This window comes from Micromys minutus, assembly GCF_963924665.1.
Source record: "Micromys minutus genome assembly, chromosome: 2".
NCBI lineage: Eukaryota > Metazoa > Chordata > Mammalia > Rodentia > Muridae > Micromys > Micromys minutus.
Window position 1 is genome coordinate 24190515 of NC_137971.1, and position 24779 is coordinate 24215293.

General features: G+C 38.5%; 1 protein-coding gene across 5 annotated transcripts in view; it reads right to left on the bottom strand.

Annotated features, from left to right (window-relative positions):
* Positions 1-24779, bottom strand: part of PCGF5 (polycomb group ring finger 5) — a 107992-nt gene that overhangs the window by 9343 nt on the left and 73870 nt on the right. For 3 of the 5 annotated variants that reach the window (XM_080911964.1, XM_080911966.1, XM_080911963.1), the window contains exons 3-8: positions 14213-14309; positions 12240-12295; positions 12081-12140; positions 9194-9342; positions 6182-6280; positions 3402-3491 (exon numbers count right to left, since the gene is read on the bottom strand). In XM_080911964.1, coding sequence (XP_080768090.1) covers positions 3402-3491; positions 6182-6280; positions 9194-9342; positions 12081-12140; positions 12240-12295; positions 14213-14309 — 551 coding nt within the window. Of the gene's footprint in view, positions 1-298; positions 573-3401; positions 3492-6181; positions 6281-9193; positions 9343-12080; positions 12141-12239; positions 12296-14212; positions 14310-24779 lie in introns of those variants that run through there. The other 2 variants (XM_080911967.1, XM_080911965.1) reach the window with 2 other exon arrangements.

Below are 24779 nucleotides of genomic sequence, written 5' to 3' on the forward strand. Positions count from 1 at the left end.
TTCAATAGCACTGATGAGTTTCTTGAATCTGTTTGATATTCATGTTTGCAGTTGTAATAGCTACACAACTTATACTTTAAATTATTCACATATTTTAACACCCCATATTCTTCCAAATTGAAAAAAATAAGTGTACAAATAGGTAAAAAATTAAACACATAAAAATGTAAGTTTAAGGGCTGGAGAGATGGCTCAGTGGTTAAGAGCACTGACTGCATTCAATTCCCAGGAACCATGTAGGGGTTCACAACCATCTACAATGGGATTTGATGCCTGCTTCTGGCACATAGGCATACACACATACAGACAGAGCACTCATGTATAAAATGAGTAAATAAAAATCTTTAAAACAATATACAAGTTTACGTTAATCAGAAAAATGTTAACTTCCCAAAGGAGACGTAAGGATCTACTTTAGAAGGTTTTAAATGTTCACGTTTCTCTCTGGAAGTTGGTCCTTGATGTGCACAGTGCTCATCACCATGCAGTCAGGCAGCCCCGCACCGCTGTCCTTTACTGACTCAGATGGAGCTCCAAGCTCTAACCTGCCACATTTTGTCTGACTATGCAATCTGCAAAAATTTAATGAAAATACAGATTTAAGATAGATCAAAGTGATTTCATTAATTTTTTTCCTATTAATTTTTTTGATACCGGTAAAAGTAGATGTGTTTATTTGCTTTCCTAAGATTGCCAAAGATTGCAAGCCAACGAGAGGCAGGAACGGTGCTGGGGTGTGGCTGAGGCTGCAGGAAGAGGTGAAAGCAGCAAGGAGCATCGGGAAAAGGCAGCTAGACTGAGGGTATTTGATCTACCCACAAGGTGGGCAGAAAGAACATGACCCACAGTGAAAGATGAGGCTGAGCAGAAAGCTGCTGACAGTGTAGCTCTCGCTAAGTGCGAGCGAGTGGACTGTGGTTCCAATGCAGTTTAACGGACAGTTACTTTCTTACATTTTCTAGATTAGACAGTCTGCTAAGTACTTTGGCTACAATATTACTTCTTGCTAAATTTTCCTACACAGTACTATCATAATTTTAAGGATCCCAAAAACAGGGGAAAAAAAAGGGGAGGTAGAACACAGGTGGGAGAATTTTATAGCAAAACGTTAGTGTTCAGAACACACAAGTACTTCCTAGAAATCAATAAGAAAAGACACACTCATTATTAATAGGATAATAAATATGAACACTCACAGAAATGTTTATTACTAATATGAATGTCAAGAAGTCAGAAAATGTGTGGTCTAATTATAGCTTATGAAATCTTTGAGGACAATTGACAGTCCCTCACGATATAAACCCAGCAATCTAGGCAATGGATATGCTTGTGCATTTGTAAAGTCCATGCCTTGGAAAAGATACAGCATTGCTTGGAATGTGAAAGATTAAACCAAACCCCAATGCCCACGAAAATAATTAAATCCCGCTAGTCACACAAACTGAATTGTACTAATATACCAAAAAGCGCATCTTTAAAATGTCATTTTTATAATACATATTATTAAATGAGAACAAAGTTGCTAGCAGTATGTATGACTCCATTTATATCTCAGAAAACTTCTTCAACTTTACGCCCACTGCCGTGGCATTATGAAGAGAGATAGTAGTTAGCCCTGTCTGAAACGTGAATCTAGTTACACATTCTCAACTTGTAGAAGCCACAGAAGAAACCTGGTCACAGACCATGTCTTCCTACACTTTAAATATTCACACAGGAGTGGAGCTTCTGAGAAATGCATCTGAGGGCTGCCCCAAGCCAGCTGAGTGGAGCTGTCATCCTTCCTAGCAATTTGTATTTGCACTAAGACTTAAGAACTACTGTTGAATATTCACCCTACTAGTGAACAACAGATCAACTCCAACAGTCAGCAGAGCAATCTTCAACAAAAATACTGTTATTAACTATAAAAATGTATAGCAGCTGTTTGACCAGATGCTTGTTTTAATTAATAAGGATAAAGATTTAAGATTAATTTATCATGGAGACAAGGTGTGCATCTTCTCTAAAGGGACTAAGTAAGACAAAGTGGAGCTGTGCTGGGAAAGGGGAAGCAGAAGCACAGAAGCTGGACGCAGAGGGAAGGAGCATGGAGATGGAATACCCTTGCCTCAAGCCAAGGACTCCATTCTTCCAGGGTGAGAGGAATGAAAGCTGCCCTAAGTCACAGACTTGACCAAGTGCAGAATTCACAAGCAAACATCCCACAACACTGACGAGAAGGAAAAACTGCAAAGTTTCCAAGCCAAAGCAGCCCAGAAATACAACCCAGTGTCAATTACAAACCCATTCAGAAGCCAATCTGAGAGAATAGGTAAAGCAATGCAACATGATTTTGAAAATCTATTTCTTTGTCTCATTGGTACCAATATACATCATAAAGCAATTTAGAAGGCCTAACTATTGGCCTTAAATAAGACATATTAAAATTTCAAAGAAAATGGACAATTGAAAGGTTAAATATCTTAGCCACCATAAAGCACGAGGATTTTTGAAGGTTTTCTAGCAATTCAACAGATGTTACTTATGTGATGTGAATCTATGACTGAACCACTGAAACACGACAGCCCACATTATTTGGAAATTCTACAGTGTCTATATTGTGTGAGGTAACAAGTCAAGATTATGTTGTATTTCATAATTAACATTTTCATAAGAAAATATAATAAACCTGATAGAAACATCTGATGGGTGAGTGTGAGTGCTAACTACCGCAGTCTTTCTCAGTCAGTCAGCATTCCCACAGTGCTTGATTCCCATAGGCAGGCTTGTGTCACAGAATGCAGGGTGCCACACATTTCCTAACAGTCCTGGCTCAGGTGGACTCAAGCTTAAGAGTTAACCCAAGCAAAGACATTTAAAACTCCTTTTGGGGGGAGAAAGGGGGGTTTCTGATTTTAGGTTTTCTCCTGTGAACATTTTTCTCCATCATCACTAAAGTCTAAGTCACAGTAATTTTCTGACAGCAGAGACACCCCCCCACTAAATCCCCTTCCTCAAGCCTGATGTTACCCTTTTAGTGATGGATCATGCACTCCCACCCTGACCAACAGTTCGTTCTCCTTACTGACTGCTGGTGCACAGCGTCCACCTGGCCCTACCCCCAACCTTCAATGCAGCCGGCACTGCACTTGAAGTACAGGCCTCCTCTGCACTCAGGCTAGCAGGGTCCCGGACACACCTATAGCTGGACTTAAAAACTCACCTTCACAATATTTAACAGACACTGGTCTTGTACTTAGGTGCATTTTTAGGTGCTGGAGAATAAAAAACAACTCGTTTCTTCTTTTTCCCAAACTAATGTTTCTAATTTCCTAATACCCCTAAATAATACTGCTAAATCTGAATTATATAATAAATGTAACTAAATATAGACAAAGGTAAATATAAAAGCAATTTACATTTTCTCCTCTTAGTCGCCATCTTGTCATATAGATGAATTCCATAGTATGATCCTTTCCCATAATTTCACCATTGCACAGCACATCCAACTTTAAAAAAATAATTAAAATATATTAATGCATAGAAAATTTGAATTCATACATTTTTATACATTTTCAAATTTTAAAAGATCCAACATAAAAGCACCAATTTTATAAGAACACTGATTATTTTTATTAAACCTTCTGTCACAGAATGTCAACAGCTCAGATGTGACATGAAACAGCATCTATCTTGTACCACATGACTGTACCTCAAGTTGATAGACAATTTATAAGCGCAATGCTATCCTGATTCGTGTTTCTACAACTCTGTAGGGGTTAGATGTGTGTGGGGACCACTCTTACTGAATGAGAAGAAAAGTGTGGTAAGCTCATTATAAATCCACATCTCAGAATCCTCTGAAGTTCCTAAGATGAAAAAGAGTTTTACCTTCTCCTTAGTTTGGGATCAAAGACATGGGGCATTCTAACTATGGCACAGATCTACATGTTCATGGTGATCTGGCCTCTGATGTGCTTGTGGATACTTGTATGAAATGTCAAAACAAACTGTACTGCAAAGTCTCCCTTTTGTTCTAGGCTTTAGAAAACCACCCCTAAAGCTTCGAAAAGCCACAAAAACTTTGTGGTTTACTAATGCAACAAAGCATAAATAAAAAATGTTGTATTAAAGATCTTTACAAATCAGTCCTCTCGTTTCTAGTAAAAGAAACTGGTTAAGATTTTATTTCAAGGGTGGAGGGGAAAATGAGTTTTAAATTCATTTGCATCTATCTAGACATAGACTAATTTTGAACTTGAAGTCTAACACAAAATATAGTCCCAATTATATTGGATATATGAACTACTGATATTTTAATAATTTATGCTGATATAAACTAACTATTAAAAGTAGACAACTCTTTTTTCTCTTGTCTATAAAACAAATACATAAGCAAAGCTGTAAAGGTGCAATTACTAGTCAGGCAGGCTGCATCCAGTCATTAGCAACTTGAGCACCCAGTCCCAATTAGCAATGCTGTGAAGGACATTTCAGACATGTCGCTAAATTACATTCCTATACACTGGGCAGCAGAATAATGGAAAACCAATCCATAACTCATAAAGAGAGCAAAGGACAAGTTCTCTGATTGGAATAGACAAGGAACTGTTTTAAAAGGACCACAGTACATGGCAGAAGACAGACAGAAAACTGTTTCCTTAGCTCTGGTACTTCCTGAAGATAAGAAAATGAACTTGAAAACCAGACGTTGAAGTAAAACTATGCATGGTATTTTTGCATGAAAAAAAGAAGCCATATAGCACAAAATGTCACTGTCTATTTTTCACTACAGATGTTATCGAAATGTTACCTTTTAGGTTTACTAAAAACAGTGGGCTCTGACACTTTCTGTATCTGGAACTTTAAAAATGATTTATTGGTTGTTATTTTATGTGCATTGGTGTTTTGCCTGTATATGTTTTATCTGTGTGAGAACACCAAATTGCTTATAGTGGAATTACAGTCAGTTATGAGCTACTATGTAGGGTTGGGAATTGAACCTCAGTCACTTGGAAGAACAGTCAGTGCTGTAACCACTGAGCCATCCCTCCAGTCCTGTAACTAAACTTAAAAAAAAAACAAACAAAAAAAAAAAAACAAAACAAAAAAAAAAAAAAAACTGTACACCTAAACTAATAGAAGAAAATTTAACCCAAATTAGTCAGTCATCAGTCACATGAGACAGACATTTCCATTAGGTTCAAGATTAGATGCTTCCTCAGATAAGACACCTGTCTGTCAGCTTCTGCTTAAATCCCCTCACACCTCACTTCTCCTTAATAACGGACTGAGAGTCTTGTGAAAAGTCACACATCTCCAGAGTGTGCCAGTACTTTGGCCCTTGCTCCAGCTCACCACTAGGTAAATTGGGAGTCTGCCTATACTTTGGATCTCCTGTTTGCCACTTGAGATTCCTGCTATGTGTTCCAAGGTTCAGGGAACATTAAAGAAAAGCAGACAGAAAGACTTTAAGGATCAGAGGATAGGAAGGTAGGTAGCAAAAAGAAGTTGCCATGGACATGACATAGCACCTACACTAATGCTTTTCCGGTTGTGCAATTATCCACACAAGACTTCCATGGCTGGGAAAAGCAGCACTTCATCATAGATGAGAGAGGAGTCCATGAGCTCCCTCATGTTGGATGACTCCTGGCACTTAATGGTTGCTGGAGGAAGAGATGCTACAGCCAATGTAAGCTGTCCTACATCCCATACATAACCCTTTGCAGGCTCAGGTAAGAAACCCTTATTAAGCCCAGTGGATGATAAACAAAAGGTTCAGAGGTAGGAGCACTGAGAAGGGTTCCAACCCGAGAAGGGGGTGATGAGAGGGAGTGGATGGGAAAGCAATTCAAATTCACTAAATGTATAAAGCTGTCAAACAGTCAAAGAAAAAAATTTAAGAAGTGACATATCTTAAAGCATGCTGACACTGTAAAAAAGAACTCAGCTAGATGTATTTTGAGTATTAAAACAAAATTTTAAAACATCTTAGTTACAAACGCACCAATGTGATTTACTTGGGATACATTGTTACAAAGTGTTACATAAATATGACATTCTAAACATGAATTTTTAAACATGAAAATAAACATTTTCTATAAAAATTTATCTTGAATATATTTTATTTTACTTTGATAGAATTTTGCTACAGATCAGAATAATCAAAATCACAATTTTATTTGATTTTACTTACCTCATAAGAACTTGGAAGTTTTAGTTTTAAACTTAGAAACTTTTTAATAGTTCCCACAGTAACTCGTGTAGAACAGCGAATAAATTTCTTCATGAGACCCTAAAGGAAACAAATGACAAATTAAAGACTGATTTGTTTTTACTAAAAACCTTCAGCTCTTACAGTCATGGAGGTATATGCTTCTAACCCTAGCATTCAGGAGGAGGCAGGACTGGAGTTTGATTCCACCTGGGTTGCAAAGTGAGACAGTCTCATCAGACCACCCCAAACCAACCACACTAAATTACAGCCATCCCAAACCAACTAAACCAAACCAAACCCACCCCAAACCAACTAAATCAAATCAACAAACCAACAAAAGCAAACTTAAGCAGAAAGCTTTGGCTATATATTTTTCACTATATATTTTGAGTATTTTCTAAATGCAAAACAAAAACTTTGAATTCTCATAAGTAACTCTTAATTATAGCCTGCTATTTACATGACATTCTTCAAGAATGCCCTAGTGTGTGAATTAGCAAAACCCTGTCAAGTAGGTAATCTGTTTTCTCTAACATTTTTTCTATAAAGAAAGCAGAGTTTAAGTAAAAAGGATACAAAAAAAAAACTATCATTATTTTATTAAATGATGTAACTTCTGAAAGCAGTTGAGGCACTTGTTAAGTATAATGGAGAACCTTTAATAACTTCAGAGACAGTAGTTTAACACAATACTTGGGAGAGCTCTGGACAGTGCAGAAAGGCATCTGCTCCATCCACAGCCTTAGCACCTTTAAGCTGTGCAGTATGGGCTCCAGATGAGGAAAAGCATTCCCCAGAGTGCACATCACTAAGTTCTGTATGCCTTAATGTGTCTCTTGTTTGAGCCTACCACCCAATTGACCTTCAAAGCCTCCTACAAGTTAATGACTCAGAGTTGTCAAACATTTTTAAGACAGGACGAAAGAGTGTTCTAGAATTCATGATATAATAACAAAATTCACAAATCTAACAAAATTCTAATCTGTATTATGCAAAAGTTGATTTGGAAATACTTAGAATATAAAATAATGAACACTTTCTCCAGGAATACTTTATAATGAAACCAAATGAAACTTGCTCTGCTACCTGGCTGTGTGCACCTGAGAACTATACATCGCTAGCTAGAAAGCGGGTGATGGCGGACAGGGGCTGGGTAGAAGACAGGTTGGTGGCGAGGAAGTAGGAGCAGAGCATTATCTCCTTCCTGACACATGGAAAATAGAAGCACTTGTAGCTCACAAGAGACTGCTGGGGGAATCTGTGTCTAACCCTACCTTGCTCGGCTGTCTGGAAGATCAGTATTTCTAGTATATCTGCAGATCTGAAGAAATGCTGTATGAAAGAAACGGTTCTGTTTCCCATGGCACAATACCCTGCCTCTATGTCATGTGTCCAATTCAGAAAGTGCAGAATTCAGAAAAGTCTCCTTTCTAAGTTGTTTGCCTAAGGCTATGATGTGAGAGATGCCCAGACTCATGACTTCAGAGGCAGTTGTCAGAGGCCGATTCTGTTTGCCTGACTCTGAAAAGTCCAAAAACCAAATACAAAGTCTGCAGTGGTCTCTCTGTAAGCTCAGAGGGACTTGCAGTTCTAGGATACAACTCAATCGTTTTTCAGTCCTGTGTTTATTATTATGATTTAATCTCTACCAATCAGGGTTGTTAATAAGCATGATTTAAACTTCTTTAACTGAAATATAACACCATAAAGTCACTTTCTAAAATGAACAATTTAGTAGTTTTTATAAAGTTGTTCAACAATTACAATATCTAATTCCAAAATTGTCCTTGTTCTCCAAAGTAATCCTTTACATATGAGCAATTAGTTACTTCAGATTCCTGTTCCTGCACCCCACCTAGCAACTATTCATGTATCTCAAGTGACAGGTCTTTTCTTACTAATTATATCATTACCATATAATGAATGCACCTGCTTATTATACTCAAATATATTCATTGCTGCAAGATGCTGATAAAATAAAAATCTAAGTTAAAATTTTAATTTCCCAATATAAAGTACCATAATTAGTAATATAATAGCAAAGAAATTCACCCAAAAGACCTACAGATTAGCACAGATGAAGGAAATTAGAAACAAAAAGTATAAATATGAACTTGTGCATAAAACAAAGGGCAGAGAAAACCAACACCCCCAGGAACTAATATGTGCTTGGTCTAAGTGACAAAAAAAAAACTACTTAAGAGCTAAGTTAGTGAATATTTATATAAAAGCTGTTGCCAATTAAAAAACTAGAAAACACTAGATAGTATCCAAACACCAAGGAAAATGAACCATTGAGACAGCAGTGAGTTTTCAGAGTCTTTAAGAGTCAGAGCAATATTTAGTTAGACATAGGAAACAGGATAAGGAACGAAGATTATGCAGAAAATAATGGAAGTTCTCAAGGATTTTATCCATTCATAGGCACTGGATAACATAGCTTCACTTAAAACCTACTGTTCTATTAATAAAACATATTAGACACAGCATTAGGCTTATAGAGTTTTAAATAAAAGTAGAAGACTGTAGAATATGATTTAGGTCAGGACTAGAGAGATGTCTCAATGGTAAAAGCAACAGCACTCTTCCATAGGGACTCAGGTTCAATTTCCAGCACCCACAGTGCAGCTCACACCCCTGTACTTCCAGGGGCTCCTACACCCTCTGCTGGATTCTGCTGGCTTGGGGGTGCACATGACGCACAGGAATGCATGCATGTAAACCATCTACACATAAAACTAACCTTTAAAAAGAATCAATTTAAAGACAGTTAATAAAAAGATTGGAGACACTGCTTAAATAGAAATCAGTCTGAGTTTTGGCTGATGCACTTTAAAAATTAGCCACTAGATGGTGGTATTGGCCTAGGATGGTTGGGTTAGGAGGACAAGGTACCTGGAAAGCAAGGGTTTGGCTATTCCGTTTTGGACTTTTAGAAAATGGTACTCAATTGCATTACATTAACCAAAAAACAGACTTCTGCTCACTCACCTTCACTACATTGTCCCCCGACTGCCCGTTATTTCGTAAACAATCCAGACAGATAGCAATTTGTGGGTCACTTCTATGATAGTCCTTATCATCTTGGTTTTCATCACCTTCTTCATCTGCTTTAGATTTGTCAACCTTCGAAACATCATCTATATAATTGAAGCAAGACTCATGTAACACAAAGTTTAAAGTCAAGCAACAATATGGTACTCACCAAAACAATAACCAACCGAAAATATTTCATAACTTCTCTGAAGACTAACTGAAAATATCAATACTTTTTGAAACCCTTCAATAAACAACAATGGAATATTCAAAGGATATCAAAAACTTTAAAAAAGTGTAAGATTTCTAGATTATAGACATTTCATATATCCTGGTTTATGAATTTTATCTTCCTTTTCCTATTTTATCCTTTAAAAATATTTTTGGATTTGGTTTTTAATTTTGGGTGTGTTTCACTGTGCTAGGTGTTTGATTTATAAAAGACAGTGTCTGTATGTGGGTTCAGTGTAAATGTGGGTGGGAAAAGAAAGAGCCACCTTTTCACTTTTGTAATGCACAGTGGAAGACTCTGGATTAAGAAAGATTCTAAATTAACTATTTTGGTCACAAAACTGCACCTAGTGATTAAGACACTTTAAAGGTGAATAGGATACAAACTTGTTCCTAATTCAATAATAGATATGTTCAAATTAAAACCAAGTTGGTATTCTCTCCAAGTTCTCAGAATTTCGAATTATTTATAAAACCAACTACAGAAAAAATAATTAAATTTTAAAAACACGCTTTGTATCCACTTAACATGATAAAATTTGAATATATTTTATATAACAAAATTTATGTTACATGAATACAACTGCATTTAATTGATGCATTTATGAAATACCTTGAACAACATGTGAAGTGTGCTTAGTCTGAGGTAACAATAACACAATTAAAGGGCCTGAAGAACGGTGGTGCTGTTTGGGAGGCTATGAAGCCTTTCTGAGGTGGAGCCTTGCTGGAGGAAGTGGGGTCACTAGGCATAGGTCTTGAGGTTTTATTGTCCAGCTCCACTTCCTGGTCTCTTCTTTGTGACAATGGATTCAATGTGACCAGGAGCCTCCTGCTCTTGCTCCCATGTCTTCCCTGTCATGACAGCACTGCTGAACTGTCAGCCAGAGCCACCAACTTCCTTTCTCCCTCCCTTTCCATCCCCTCCTGGTTGCTTCTCGTCAAACATTTTACAGAAATGAGAGTGACAAACAAAGAGTCACCATTCTCGTCATTATGGTGCCTGGGCACAGGAAAAGGTCTAAAGGGCAAGTGTAGGATGAAATATGTGACTGTGTAAGACTCAGTACTATTTTCAGTTGAAATCTATCTACCTAAGCCAAATATGAAAAATCAGCCAAGAAGTAATTTATAAAGTTCCCCTACCAATGAGAGGCTAGTGCTTGTTCAAGATAGTGAAAGCCCGTACACTGTACGTAACAAAGAAAGTGGCTTCCTTTCCCACCCTCATTTACACAGAACCTATGTACAGACACTGTCTTTTACGAACCAAACAGCTAGCTCAATGAAAAGCCTTCCCCTCTACAAGTTAAGTCTAACTACTATTAAAGCCATTATCCCCATTATACATGAGAAAAGGAGATCCAGCATCTCCTTAAATCCATCTTAAATGACATTGATTTTATGAGACTTTATAACTCATAAAAACTCATATGTGAGTTGGGAGACTAAGTTCACATATGCATAAAGGCCACTTTGATTTTAGAATCCTGAATGAAGTCTGTGTAAAACATGAAGAATGATATTACTCTGTAATTAGATATCCCTCCTGTGGATAATATACATACTAACAGTCCACTCTCTGGTCACTAATATGTTCCACTTTGCTACAATTCTTGCTGTTACTGTGTGTAAATGTGTGCGTGTATGTGCATGTGTTCAAGGAGGTCAGGAGTCAATCTTGGTTGTTCTTTTGCAAGTGCTGTCTACCTTGTATTTTTGAAGTGGGGTTTCTCACTGGCCTGGAACTCGCCTATTAGGTTGGTCTAGCTGTCCAGCAAGCCCCAAAGATCAGCCTATCTTGCCTTCCCAGTTCTTATGGAAAAACTGTGTGTGCAGGTACACATGTGGATTTCAGAGGACAAATCTATGAAGTCAGTTTTCTTTTGTCATCTTAAGGGACTGAGGGACCAAAGAGTCTGTGCAAATATTTCTACTCCCTCAGCATCTTGCTGTCCCGTGCCTTACTTTATGTGACTTCTGAGGATTACAAATTATTGAGGCAAACATTCTACCCAATGTGCACTCATACTTTCTCTCTTTCCCCTCCCCCTCTCCCGGCCCTGCTGAAATTATTATTACCCAGGTCTCTGAGTAGAAAGCCGGACACTGGGCCTGGTGATGGAAGCATTGTGATGAGCACAGAGACACTTGCCGACAGATCCAAGACCTAAGTCTGAACCACTGCCATTCTGACAGATCCAAGACCTGAACCATTGCCATTCCACCTGCGTTCCCTTCAGAGTGTAAGAGTACAACAAATCCTGACTTGGCTCTCAGCCACACTTCACTTCTGTCTCCTATTAAAGTGCCATTATAATGGAAGTAAAACTGAAATGCTCTCATGATCGAGGTGCACACTAAGATTGTTCTTACTTCAGACTTTCTGTTTTGAAACTACTGCTATTATTACCTATTCCTTTTCTTCCCAAAGTCCAATTTCCTCTTTCCAATTACCTTCAAGGAGTCATGCAGTTCTGCATAGATTTAGATAAAATCTCATGTAGGGCTGTATGAGTCTTGCACAGGAAAACTTTGAGTGTGGAAAGACATTACCAACATAACAGAAAAGAGAACAACGAGAGAAGCTGTCAGAAACACACAGAGTTACCTTGTCCATTTTCTTGAGGTTTATTTTTCTTCCAAAATTCCAACTCACGCTGAAGTTCTTCTAATTTGAAGGAAAAAAAATGAAAACCATAGGAACATAAAATCTTTAATGGGAATAAAAAACACAAAAACAAATCTGTAGAATCCAAAGGGAACTTACGTTCTCGTAGTCCAGGCACCAGCTTAAATATAATTTCCTCCAACGTATTATCCAGCCTTCAGGGAGTAGGCAGTGGGGATAAACAATGAAGATATCAAAACCCAATATGCAAACAATTCCCAATTTCTTACACACGTTATGAAACAGGCAGACAATTTTAGTGTATTTACTACACCACTGTTGCCTAAATGCAGAGCACACACTTCTCAAAGCCTTCCTCTGGTGGTATACTAATGGAGAAAAATAGTCCCAAAGTTCCCAGCCTTCTATGCACGTACACTCTGCCTTTGCCATCTTTCCTTTGTTTAAGAGGTAGATCCCAGATCTCAGAGAACTCCCAATCCTGAGAATAAGAACTGCGCTGGAAAACGGCTTTAACCAAAGAATGCTGGACAAATGATGCTGAGCTTGGACCTAGTCTAGGTCTTAAAGGGACACTGCACTTCTGTGCTCCATGTGGACCAGCTAGAGAAGAGCTCCACTGCCTGGCTGAGGTGGCCCAGATCACTCCAGTGGCAGTCCATCCCAACACATGGCAGAACATAGTAGTTACCTGAAGTTGCAGGAGTGAGCAGAGTTGAAGTCAGGTTGCTCATTAACCCACCAAAGGTAGAGTGGGGGGTGACAGCCATGAAGCAGTCATTTAGGCATGCTTTGTCAAGCAGCACTGACTTCCTCCTTTCCCCAGCCTTAAGGAGTGACTTAAGGAGTGACTCCTTAGTCTGTTTCCCATCTCCCCCTTCTTAATCACCCCACCCCACCCTTCTGCTCCAGTCCTATCACCTGTCAATCTCTTTTCCCCAACACATATTTTTCCCTACTATTACCTTACTGATAATTTTATAATATATTTATCAAACCTAGTTCACTTCCACCTGAAAATAACTAAAGTCACTCTGAAAATTCCACGAGAAAATTGTCATTCTAATTGCAGATGTTTCCTAAATATTATGTAATCTTTAAAAAAAAAAACTTTTATTTAAAGATTTAAAGGTCTCCATCTGCACCCTGGAGCTGAAGCTGTCCTGCAGCCCTCTGACCCAAGTCCTGCCCTAAGAGAGCTGGTCTCCTAGGAGTGCTCTCACTCCTAGGCCTGTGAGACCCCACTTTTGCTCCAATAACTATCAGAAGAGGGACCCTCTAGTAGCACACAGGGCACAGGAACCTCAAGAGCAGCCTGGGACAGGATCCTTCCTGTCTCCACCTGCACCCAGAGCTAAGGCTGTCTCACAGCCCTGTGCAACCAAATCCCACCCAGAGAGAGCTGGTCTCCCAGGAGTGCTCTCACTCCTAAGATCACAGGCCCATAGGAGGGATAATCTCCAGTCAGAGACAACAAGACCAACTAATGCCAGAGGTAACCAGATGGTGAGAGGCAAATACAAGAACCTAAGCAACAGAAACCAAGGCTACTTGGCATCATCATAACTCAGTTCTCCCACCACAGCAAGTAGTGACTATCCCAACACACTGGAAAAGCAAGATTTGGATTTAAAAATCATAGCTCATAATGATGCTAGGACTTTAAAAAGGACAATAAATAACTCCCTTAAAGAAATACAGGAGAACACAGGTAAACAAGTAGAAGCCTTTAAACAGGATATACAAAAATCTCTTAAAGAACTACAGGAAAACACAGGTGAAGGAATTGAACAAAACCATCCAGGATCTAAAAACGGAAACAATAAAGATATCACAAAGGGAGACAACTCTGGAGATAGAAAACCCAGCAAAGAGATCAGGAGTGCAAGCATCACCAACAGAATACAAGAGAGAGAATCTCAGGGGCAGAAGATACTATAGAAAACATTGACACAATAGTCAAAGAAAATTCAAAAAGATTTAATAAAATGTTCTGAAAAGACTGTAAATGCTTAAGACCTGAAATATGTTTAAATATCATAATAAATGATAAAGCTTTCAAATGTATACAATTAATTAAAATCAAACAAGTATGAAATATATTTCTTTACCTTAACATTTCTAATGGGTTTGTTTCATGAACTTGGTTGCCACACCTTGGACAATCATTGCTGTCTTCAAAGTGCTGGACAATACAGGTTTTACAGACTAGGAATAGATACAATAGTAGGTTAAAATTACAAACTTCTAGAATTACACCTTCAAAATCAAAGCCCACTGTCACAATATCAAAAGAAAAATCCCAATTAACTTATTGTTTCTATTAATATATATGGAAATTAACTAAATATACTCTACTCATATAAAAATGTATATTCTACAGCAAAGAGTATTACTTAAAAAGCAGGACAGAGAAAAGCAAAAATTGTTAATTTTGCTTTTATTTCCTTCACTAATAGTTTATTTGAATGCAATATTAACAGTTCTCAATAAAACTTGAGAGGCTGGACACATAGCTCAGTGATAAAGTATATATTGTCTGTGAGGCACTGGGTTTAATCTATAGCCTGGGAAAACAAAACCTTGCAGAGTCTTCAACATGTTTGCATTGCCTATACCAGCAGGGTGACTCCTGGGACCATAGAATTTCTGAACTTTGAAGAAAATGATGAATTTGTGATCACAGGTGCCACAGTGTCACAAAGTACAATGTATAGGAAACGGTGTCATGTTGGCACAAAGGCACAAGAGGTGAACTGAAAAAAATGACTGAGAAATGGACAAGGGTGATTAGAATTTTAAGTAAAGATTCTAAATAAAGACTGGAAGTTCAGAGCCATATGGCAACACAGACCACATTTCCCCTCAGCAATTCTAACCTCTGTGGTCATGAATTCCTTTTATCTTTACCTAAGCTTCTGTTACCCTGTAAGCCAACTGCTCTGCCCAAATGTGTCTTATACAACATCTTAACACCTGAACTATGAAACTGCAACCCAATCTCTATCCCAGTAACTCTCCTTTCCAGAGTATTTCTTTATGTAATTTCATATGTTCTCTGGTTACAGACCTGATTCTTTTCGTTTTACAACTGTATGCCAAACTGCTCTTTTCCCTCTCAGTATACCCCACACGCTCTGACAGAAGGGAGTTTATCTAAATGGTCAAGAGCAAACACAAGAGTCCTACCACTGAAAACTCAGCATATCATACACACTGCTTAGATCAACAATAAGAACACTGATGGCATTTAAATTTAAAATTATTTGGTAAATATAGGAAATAGTATCACTCATTTAATTGTTCATTTGCTCAATGCATTACACTAGGAACTGACAATGCAGGAATATGTGACATAAAGTTCTCACCCTTAAAGAGTGTGCATGCAAATTTTAGTTAGAAAGTGGGAGCCTTATCTCCCCTCCCCTGGTGTCTGCAGTAGTACAGATGCAATGATCAGGGTAGGCCTCCTAAGAAGTTGAAATCAACAGGTCTTTCTGTGTCCTTTGATGGGGGCACATAAGTCCCATACTATTTCTCTTTAGTCCAAACATTAAGGGTTGTAACCGACTCACTATCATTCTCCTGAAATCTAGGTGAAAGACATAAGAAAGCATATTTTAAAACTAAGATAATACAGGTTAGTCCCGTATAAACTAGAGAAGTATCTCTTTTGTTCTTCAAAATATACTGACCCCTACAGGGTTTATTTTAAAATCGTTTGTTTGTTTGATACAGAGACTCATGTAGCCCAGGCTGGCTCTGAATTTTTGATCCTTGTGTTTCCACCACTCAAGTATCTAGGATTACAGGAAAGCAACACACCCAGATTCCAAAAGGGTTCTCAAATGTTTGTTCAAAGTCAAAATAACCTGAGAGGGCTGCCTTGTTAAGCCACACTAGGACAGAAAACAGAGACAGAATTCCTTTAGAAAATTCCTGGTATATGCTCTTTCTCCAGAGTCACTAGCTAATTATGAAATTTAAGAAAGAAAGAAGAAAAATAAGAAACAGGAGTAAGGGGTTGTGACAAAGCCTGATACTGCTAGTGCTGACCTGCAGCTCTGATTCTTGTGGTTCACTCAATAAACTCAGCAACCCATGGTTGTCTCTAGCCTTAACCAAACATAGGTACACAGCATACCCACAGCAAATCCTCATTAGGGCAGCCAAGACACTAAGGGTTAGACTCTACCCTCTCAGGGACTCCAATGCCAATCTAAGATTTGAAACATTTAATATAAAAATAACCAATAATTTTTATGACATTGGAATGACAGTTATTTTTTAGATATACTGGGTTCAATACTAAACTTGTTCCTTTTAAATGTGGCCATAAGATATTCTAAATTTTACTATTTTGTGCAGATGGATGTGCTATGTACACGAACTGTGTACCTGAGAGGCCAGAGGGAGGCATGAGATGTCCTGGAACTGGAGCTAAGATGGTTGTGAGCCACCATGTCAGTGCTGTCAACAGAATCTGAGCCAGTTCCCCCCACCCCAGAAGAACAGCCTTTCTAGCCTTACATACATGGGCTTACTTTGGGGGTGGTGGTTAGGGGCTTTGCTTATGGTAAGAATGTATTGCATCACTGTATCTCCAGCCTTGTTTAAAGGTTTAGTTTGAGACTGTCTCAGTAGCTCAGCGTGGTCTTGAGTTGCTGCATGGCTCAGGCACATTATAAACTTGTTATTACCCTGCCTCAGCCCCTGAACAGCTGGAAATTACAGGTCAGAGCCACTATGCCTATTTGTGGATCACAGGCAGGCCTACTGAAGAATACTGCTTTAAATGGACTGAAACTCCCATCAAGGAGTAAGCTTCTTTTCCAATGGGATAGCTGAGATAGTACTGTATTCATCTCTGCAAATGAAAAGCTTCTCTGGGTCTGCTTTGATGAACAGCAGCACTAAGACCAAAATGCAGGCTTTAAGACATGAATTGGAAATTTTCTTTCTAGAGGTTAATGCTTAGAACTAGCACTAAACATAATTAAAATTCTAAAATATATTTTAAAAAAGTTTAAAATGTAGAACAATGCCCCATTTTATCCTCCTAATTCTCTATGTTCTTGGTGGTGGTTGGATGGCTGTCATCATCATCAATGTAGGAAAGGAATTACACACAGCAGTCATCATCCTAGTCAACACTCAATTCAGTACATCAGTTCAGTGGTTCTCAGCCTTTCTACAGCTGCAACCCTTTAATACAGTTCATGTTGTGGTGATTCCCAACCATACAATTATTTTTGTTGCTATTTTGCTACTGTAATAAATCATAATGTAAATATTCTTAGACACAAAAATTTGCCAAAGGAGTTGTAACCTACAGGTTGAGAACCACTGAATCAGATACATTAATAATTTAATTTTCACCATAATCCTATAAATTGGGCAGCAGTATTCAACCTCATACAATGAAGACTGAGCAGAGGACAAATGTCTGATGTAAGGACAATACATAGTGAAGGGCAGACGTGAATCTGGAGTTTATTCCAAAATCAACACATTATCTGTATGTTATACTTCTTGCTGCTAATTTCCCCCACAAATCTATAAAACATAGACTTAGACTGCATTATTTACTATTTTGGGAGTTGTACTAGTAAACTTGTAGAATTAGATTTCTTTTAGCATACTACATAAATAAAATGGCCTTTCAATTTGTTCTTTACTTTAGGAAATAAAACTCTAGGGAATACCCCTCCCTGTTGGATTGCATAGGTGCTAAATAAGCACCATGTTTATATACTGCACAGACTGGAGCCCGAGGGAACTCAGGCCTGCAGTTTGGTGTTGGTGACAATGGGAAGAAGTGAGACATGGTTTCTGGTGGTTAACAACTTTATCACTTGGACACTGCCTGTAAGGGTTAGTTTATAAACTGAAATCTAGACCAGCAAAAAAAGCACCCTTTCAGGAACCTCAAAGATTTAATTCCAAGCTCTGTAAATGTTCTCTATTCTCCTGGCTAACCCATCTGGCCTCTGAGTAATGTTCAAAAGGTAAGACTTTGTATCCTTATTCATCATGAGCTCACCAGAAACATATTTAAAATGAAAAGAAATACTAACTGTATTCTTTAAGCTCAAACAAGGTCAGACTTTTGTAACACTTTACAGGGAGGTGGATATTATGCTATCTGATACAGTTTTTCTAAACTGAGATGGGCAGCACAAACTGGACCAGAGAGTTTTTAAAGAAGGTATCTGCAGGTTCCCTTCTGAAATTGTTCAACTGCCCTAAGAGTCTAACTCTGCAAAGTTCCCTCACAAGGGTAGCCAGAATGTAAGTGGGAACCACTGGCCAAGACAGAAACAGTGAGCAGAAGCTGGTCACAGATATCTTCTTCTACAGAACCTATTAGATCACCCCATTCTAGATTTGGCTCTCTGCTAAACTATAATCAGAAGCACTTCATTAACCCTGAGGATAAATCACTGTCACAGGACAAGATATAATCAAATAGTATGTGAGTTAGGTGCAACATAGAGAAGCCAAAGTAGTGTAGCATGGTCATTCCACTTGCCACTGCCCACACCTGAATTTCACACCCTGCAGTCATTAGGCAAATTATTTATTTGTTACCTGTGTATAAGGGAGATTTAAAAATATCTACCTTAGTTGGTTTTTATGAGGACCAAATGTAATTACTGGTTTATAGTATCTGGTAACTTAAATGTGAGCTCTTTCTGTAAATTAGATTACTGGGCAAGCAAACTGTCAGAATTAATGTAATTAACATGAAGTATTGAATGCTATCAGACCATGACTGATATGATACACCCATAACAGGTAGGCATGCCACTAGAATTGGAATGGCTATCATTTTGTGGTTAATACCTTATAAACCATGTCTACTTTGTAACTCAGAGGTAATGTTTAAGATACATTGATTCACCTCCATGAAAACTATCTTCTCAAGTATGACATTTCTTTTTGTCCTTGTCCAAAATCAACTAACACTTCTCCACTAGACACTTTTTTCCTAAACTCCATGTTCAGTACATTCCAATCTTGCCTCCTGAGCTAGCAGTTAGCTCAGTCATTCTGAAGAAAACTGCGTCAATACACTATTACACATTGACTTCACAGCTGAGTTATCCATTTCCTTATTTTCATGGGTTGGGACCATCTACACAATGGGTAGAAAGCAGTTTGTTGGCCTATCTTGGATATACAGTCTGTCCACATCTCTTACCTGTCAGAGCCCAAGATTCCAATTTTGACAGCACAAGGTAATGCAGATTTTTTTTTTCTGAGCATTAATTCTGACATTACTGCCCATAAAATAATAACCAGATTTTATCTCTTATCTTGAACATTGCCATCCAGTAATAATGATCTATTTCCTAAACTGCCCAAGGACTGACCTTAGAAACATCTAGGTGTACTGGTCTTACTTTCCAACTTTAAAACATATTCCTTTCCTTCTTTTAGGGTATCATTAAATGTGCCATTCTTTAAAAACAAACAAACCCCCCCAAAAAAACAAAAACAAAAAAGAAAAACTAACCAAAAACAAAGAAACATAAACAGTCTGACTTGCAGTTAGTTCTGGCTGTCCTGAGGTTGGTCTCTAACACTTACAGGGATCTGTCCCTGTCTCCTAGGCATGGGGTTAAAACCTATACAACCATGTCTGACTTTGAGCCATTCTATTTCTTTACGTTTTGCAGTCCTAGAGGTCAAGCCATCCACTAGAATCTTAATCCTATAGGTTACTGTGGGCAACATTTTTCATAGTTTTTGTATTGAGGACTTTATCTGCTAACGGGTTGCAAGTAGACTGTAATTATATGCAGAAGAGGTATCTTTCCTGCTTCTCATAACACATATTCCTATATGCAAAACTAGCACTGAATTAAAAATTCTCTAGCAGCTACAATTTGCTTCCATGAGCTTCGTTTTCTCCCCATGTTGTTACATACTGCTTGCCTCAAAACCCTACAGTGATAACAATTTCATGGAGTAGATCAGAATAGCATTTTTGTTTTTCCTACTTTCTAGACAGCTATATCCCTTCCCACTGAACAAAGGAACAAGCATCAGGAGAGAGGTTTTGAACAGCTCAGGGCAGAGACTAGGCTTTATGTACTGAGGAGGAAGGAGACCCTTCTAAGCTGAGGAAGGTAGGAAAGGTGACACTTCCCTAGGTGGCTTCAACAATGAGTGGATGCAAGTGGGAAGAGTCAGGTAAAGTTCAGTAGGTGCAGCAGTGTCACCACTTTCCTTACCAATCAAGTGTCCTTACATGTACATGTACATGTGCTCTCACGCCACCTCCTGTGTCCACTGCTATGGTTTGGATGAGGTCTGCTCCCTAAGGATCTGTATGTCAGAGGCTTGGTCCCTTGTGTTACGATGCAGGTCAGACCCAGAGCAAGGTCTCTGCATGGCTGAAGGCACTGCCTTTGAAAGGGAAGGTAGCTTTCTACTCATTAGGAGTTTCTTCTTTTTAAAATTATTTTATGTATGTGCATTTCAAACGTTACCCCCTTTCCAGTTTCCCCTCTGAAACCTTCCCTCCCATACCATTCCCTCCCGCTGCTTCTATGAGGGTGCTCCCCCTCCCACCTCACTGCCCTGGCATTCCCCTGTGCTGGAGCATCAAGCCTCCACAGGACCAAGGGCCGCCCTTCCCACTGATGCCAGACAAGGCCATCTTCTGCTACATATTCCGTGGGAGCCATGGGTCCCTCCATGTGTACTCTTTGGTTGGTGGTTTAGTCCCTGGAAGCTCTGGGGGGTCTGGTTGGTTGGTATTGTTGTTCTTCCTATGGGGTTGTAAACCCCTTCAGCTCTTTCAGTCCTTTCTCTAACTCCCAGAGATAGCTGATAATAAGAGCCAGCTCGAAGCCTCTGCTTCCTGATTTGAAATCTGACTTTTTACTCCTACAAATGCTTAGACCACTGTGATGGCATCTGTAGAGTCACCAGAAGCCACACTAAATAGGTCCTGGATTATAACCTTGAACCTCTTAAGTTGTGAGCTAAATAAACCCCTTTTCTTTTTAAGTTGTCTTCCTTAGGTGTTTCATTATAATAAAAGGCTGACTAAAAATGCCCTCTCTGGTTACACTAGCTCAATTAAAACAGAATCCTGATGCTACAAGATTATAGCTGGGTATTGTGGAAGAAAAAAAAACATGAAACCATGCTGATGGATTTCACTGTCAATTATGAGCATGAACCTCACAAAGTGGGGCTCTCATCTGCCAGTCAGTCAGACTCAATGTCCCAAATCTACTGTGCTCCTTGCTGGTCTCTTCCCAAACCCCATCAAATACTCCCCATCCTCACAGAATTCCTCGCTTCCTAGTTTACTGAAGAAAATACTGGAATCCAAAAGAACCTGTCCTCTTCCACTAGCACCCCCACTCTGCTCTAACCGCTCCCAATGTTCACGAGCCTATCTGCGGTTTCAGCCCTATGCACCCATGACTTACCTAACACTTGTCACAGGATACAGAAACCCTACTACAGATTCTCACTAGCACACAGGCATGCCGCCTCCTGACTATATCTCTTGCCAGCTATTGATCCATTGCTTTGTTCTCCTTTGCAAGACACCTGGAAATTGATACTAATATTTCCTACCTCACCCCCAGAAAACCTATTTTTCATCTGTTTGCCTTTACTAAAGTTAAGTATGGAGCTTGGCTGCATCTCAATGGTAGATTCTATGCGTAGTTTTTGTGAGGCTCAGGTTCAATTTCCAGTATCACAAGAGTTAAATGTATCATTCATAGTCAAACTAGAAAAGTAAAGGCTTGTTGTCTTCCAAAATATACTTGGATTTTCTCTCCTTCCATCTACTTAAACTGCTCTTAAAAGGGTCTTGACAGCTACATCTGTTCTTACTAACTTACCAAACACAGGAAGCTCAGCCAATCCCCCTGTTGTTAACATCCAGAGTCGTCCTATCCCTTGGCTCCTCTTGACTTTCTCCTGGGTTAAAGCTACATTGTGCCCTTTGGTATTCTCTGACATCCACATTCACTTCCTTCCTGTTTTCAGTGTTAATGTACTTCTATATGCTGACAGTCTCCAGTTCATTAACAAGTGTGGATCTACCTTCAAATGTGTTCAGCATCTGATATTTTACCAGCATCACCACCTTGGTACAAACATCACCATGACTTTCCTGAAATACTGCAGTAAGATTCTGACATTTCTAGTGTTGTTACAGTAGTTCAGGTGACTCTTTTAATTACAATCCAGTTTGTATTACTCCCTACTCAAATCCATCCATGAAATAGGCCTTCATAAAACAAACAAACAAACAAACAAACAAACAAAAAAAAAACCAACAGAACGAAACGCCCAAATCCTTACATGTGCAAAGCCTGTGGCCCATAGCCACCCCACCTCACCTTTGGACTTTCATGCAGGAACTGCTGCTCAGCCACACTCATACCTTCAAGTCTTCCATCTCAGTACTTCCTCTACCTGGAACTCAGTCTGACCTTCCCCTATCTATAGCAGATAGTGAGAACCTTCTAATATATACTTATTAACTTACCGAATACTCTACTGCATACTACATCCCAAGTATCTGGACCAGAATGTGAACAAAAACAGGTTCAATAAATATGTACAGACAAAAGGAGCCACAGGGGTTAGGATACTAAAGGGAACCCAGATTCTAGGCCTGCACTATATCACCGTTGTCAAGTCAAAATGAAGGCTACACGGCAAATGAAGGAATTCTGTGCTTATAAGCAACAATAAAAACATACCCATTCTGACAGGAACCATTTTCTCAATTGGCAATTGTGTATTCTAATGAAGAAGGCTTTGGTCATTCAATTTTTTTATACAATAGTCTGTTGAAATCAGTATGTATAAAGCATCAGAAATTCTGAAGATTCTTCAAAGAATCCAAAAGAAATATTTTCTATAATATCAGACCACAGCTCTTCAGTTTACATTCAACCTACATGCTGGGTTCTTAATACTCTTTATTTACTGTTATCTCTAGCATTGATGAATTTCTGTTATATATTCTTATCTCAGTTCAATACTGGTACTGGTTCTAATTCATTCTGTTTATTTATTTATTATTATTCTGTTCCTATTTATCAGACATCAGTATACAAGATAATTTCAGTTTTTAAATTTGTTATCCCTAGTTTATCCTGTGTCTCCTAGAATGATGCATACTAACTGGTTTATTTCTCACTATCTCATAGCTTCCAAAAAAAAAAAAAAAAAAAAAAAAAAATCCAAAAGCTAAGTTAACATAATCCATCTGACATAACAGCTAGTACCTAGACTGTTTGAAATCGGCAATTGTTCTTATGTGATGTTCATCAGAATGAGCATTGTAACCGCTCTTATTAATGAGTGCCTAAGCACTACCTGAAGCTTTAACACCAGTATTATGGCAACTTCGTCTCTACTGCACCTATGGAATTGTATGCCTATGGTACTGTAGTTTCAATCTGGATGTTTTGTTTTTCTAATAACAGATTTTTTACTCCAAAATCATGCACCTTATAAAGAAAACATCAGAAATTTCATCAAAATAATGTCTTTTTTCATCAGAATAGCTATTCAATTCAGAATCAGTAGATTCATATCCTTATTGAGTACATAATACCTCATGAAACCAGTTTTTTTTCTCTCACATGTAATTAATGTTACTTAATGAAATATTAAAAATAAAGGTTAAGAGGATGGCAAAAGAAGAGAGTGAGAGGAATGTTAATGTGTCTGCAGATGTGCCTGAGCCGGCCAGAGCTGACGACCCTGCTCTGGTACTCACTGGGTGACTTCTAGTATTTCTCAGTCCTCCATCTGCGACAAGAATTTGAAATGAGGATCTCAAATAAACTTTCCTCATGGTAGCCTGTGTCTTCCTATTCTTTAGTCTCAGCAACTACCAAGAAAGGCTTTTTTTTTTCCTGCTTCATTTCCACCCACAGCATTTGTTACACACAGAACCTGAAACACATTCTTTTCTTGCCTGTTGTTGGTCTTCCTATCATAGTATAAGTTCTAGAAGGTCATGGGCTGGGCATGTCATGTCTCTTTCTGTTTACTGTGGTAAGAATAATCCCTGGCACATATAAGTGCCAATAAACATTTGTTGAGTAATCAAACAATACTGCCCAGCTACAAGAGGTCTTGGTTGGATTCAATAAGACAATGAATGAAAAGAAAGGTCAAACTTCCCATGACATTCAATAAACAATAGCTAGAACTTCAATCTTTTATTAGCATTTATTTTAATCACATTATGATTAAACTATAAGCTGTCTAATTTAAGGGATGCTAAGATGACAAAGGTCTGGTCTAGTGGTGCTTGTCAGACTCTAGTAGAACACAAAATCACCTAGAGGGCTTGTTAATACGGATTTCTACCCTTATCCCCAGAGGTTCTGATCCTGCAGGTTTACAGTGAAGCCCAAGAATCTGCACTGCTAATGAGTTCCCAGGTGACACTGTTGCTCATGGATGCAGCTAGCCTGGAGACTGCACTTTGAATAGCAAGAGTATGGGGCATAAGATTTTAGCATTAAATATCAGCCCCTACTCCTTAACTAAGTAATCATATGGTTATATTTGTTCAAAAAACAATAAATAGGAGCTGGCTCAGCACTTACAGTGTGTGCTGCTCTTACAGTTACAGAGGACCTTCTGGTTCTGCTTCCCACACTGGGCAGCTCA